This window comes from Callionymus lyra, chromosome 18 (assembly GCF_982586985.1).
Source record: "Callionymus lyra chromosome 18, fCalLyr1.hap1.1, whole genome shotgun sequence".
Taxonomy (NCBI): Eukaryota; Metazoa; Chordata; class Actinopteri; order Syngnathiformes; family Callionymidae; genus Callionymus; species Callionymus lyra.
The window spans coordinates 3,246,054-3,248,553 of NC_141835.1; the positions used below are offsets into that span (position 1 = coordinate 3,246,054).

General features: G+C 45.8%; 1 protein-coding gene across 1 annotated transcript in view; it reads left to right on the forward strand.

Moving 5' to 3' along the window:
- The window catches only part of akap6 (A-kinase anchoring protein 6), a gene marked incomplete at its 3' end in the record, with an annotated part of 33,994 nt that overhangs the window by 20,075 nt on the left and 11,419 nt on the right, over positions 1-2,500 (forward strand). Inside the window, exons 15-16 of the mRNA XM_087780377.1 lie at positions 366-490; positions 606-726. Coding sequence (XP_087636503.1) covers positions 366-490; positions 606-726 — 246 coding nt within the window. The remainder of the gene's footprint in view (positions 1-365; positions 491-605; positions 727-2,500) is intronic.

The following is a 2,500-nucleotide window of genomic DNA, read 5'->3' on the forward strand; positions in this document are numbered from 1 at the left end:
ACCTGTGTCTCACCTGTATCTTACCTGTGTCTTACACGTGTCCCACCTCTGTCTCACCTGTGTCTCACCTGTGTCTTACACATGTCTCACCTCTGTCTCACCTGTCTCACCTCTGTCTCACCTCTGTCTCACCTGTGTCTTACACGTGTCTCACCTCTGTCTCACCTGTGTCTCACCTGTGTCTTACATGTGTCTCACCTCTGTCTCATCTCTGTCTCACCTGTGTCTTACACGTGTCTCACCTGTGTCTCACCTGTGTCTTACCTGCGTCTCACCTGTGTCTTACACGTGTCTCACCTGTGTCTCACCTGTGTCTTACACGTGTCTTACACGTGTCTCACCTGTGTGTGTCTTCTCTGGTACAGAACTCTGACGTCCTGGCTCCATGTGAGGTTCAACAAGCAGTTCTGGACCAGATGAAAGTCCAGCTGAGCCACCTGAACTCCCACATGTCCACCAGTAGGAGGCAGCGGACCAACAGCAGCAGCAGGTGAGACCCCGCCCCCTTTTCGATTGACATCCCGACCCACACCCGTCAATCATGAGAGCGCCGCCGGTCGTCTCCCTGGACCTGGTCTTCACCTGATGATCTGTTGATCTCTCAGTCTCCAGGAGTTCCAGGTGGAGTACCAGGAGCTCTGGGACTGGCTGATGGACATGGACGCCATGGTGACGGACAGTCACCAGCTGATGATGTCAGAGGAGCAGAGGCTCCACCTCTTCAAGGTAGTGGTGATAACCATCGATACAGTTGACGAAGAGTTAATCTGTGGCGACTTCAATATCTGCGTGAATATTCATGAGTCATCAATATTTCACGCTGCGTGACCTTCTTCTTCTTCTTCTTCTTCTTCTTCTTCTTCTTTCTTGACGTGTGAACTCCGACTTCAAATATTCATGTCTTCTCACCGTGTCCTCGCCACGTCTTCTCATCACGTCCATGACACTCATCTCTGATGTCACACAACCTGCTTCTCAGCAGGTCCCCACTTCGTCTCAGCAACACACACACACACACACACACACAAGTCAAACGTGTTGTTTGGACGTGTGTGTGTGTGTGTGTGTGTTTGTGTGTGTGTGTGTGTGTGTTTGTGGGGGATTAAGGGGGATAATTAGAGACAAATGATTGGTCCACGCACCAGAAGGTTTCAATTACTCTTCAATCTTCTCGATGCTAATATGTCACCTGTGATTGTCACGAGTCTGAGGTTCAACTTGACATTAATGTCACGAGAAGAGGTCAGAGAACATGATAGAGGATGAAGGGATGATAGAGGAGGATGAAGGGATGATAGAGGAGGATGAAGGGATGATAGAAGAGGATGAAGGGATGATAAAGGAGGATGAAGAGATGATAGAGGTGGATGAAGGCATGATAAAGGAGGATGAAGAGATGATAGAGGAGGATGAAGGGATGATAGAAGAGGATGAAGGGATGATAAAGGAGGATGAAGAGATGATAGAGGTGGATGAAGGCATGATAAAGGAGGATGAAGAGATGATAGAGGAGGATGAAGGGATGATAAAGGAGGATGAAGGGATGATAGAGGATGATTAAGGGATGATAGAGGATGATAGAGAATGATGAAGGGATGATAGAGGATCATAGAGCATGATTAAGGGATGATAAAGGATGATAGAGAATGATGAAGGGATGATAGAGGATGATAGAGTATGATAAAGGATGATGAAGGGATGATAGAGGATGATAGAGGATGATGAAGGGATGATAGAGGATGATGAAGGGATGATGGAGGTTGATGAAGGGATGCCAGAGGTTTATGAAGGGATGATAGACGATGATAGAGAAAGTTGAAGGGATGATAGAGGATGATGAAGGGATGATGAAGGGATGATAGAGGATGATAGTGGATGATAGTGGATGTCGAAGGGATGATAGAGGATGATAGAGGATGATGAAGGGATGATGAAGGGATGATAGAGGATGATAGTGGATGTCGAAGGGATGATAGAGGATGATAGAGAATGATGAAGGGATGATAGAGGATGACAGAGGTTGATGAAGGGATGATAGAGGATTATGGAGAATGATGAAGGGGTGATAGAGGATAATAGAGGATGATGAATGGATGATAGAGTATGATGAAGGGATGATAGAGGATGATGAAGGGATGATAGAGGATGATCGAGGATGATGAAGGGATGATAGAGGATGGTAGAGAATGATGAAGGGATGATAGAGGATGATAAAGGATGATGAAGGGATGATAGATGATGATAGAGGATGATGAAGGGATGATAGAGAATGATAGAGAATGATGAAGGGATGATAGAGAATGATAGAGGATGATGAAGGGATGATAGAGGATGATAGAGGATGATGAAGGGACGATAGAGGATGGTAGAGAATGATGAAGGGGTGATAGAGGATGATAAAGGATGATGAAGGGATGATAGAGAATGATAGAGGATGATTAAGGGATGATAGAGGATGATTAAGGGATGATAGAGGTTGATGAAGTGATGATAGAGGATG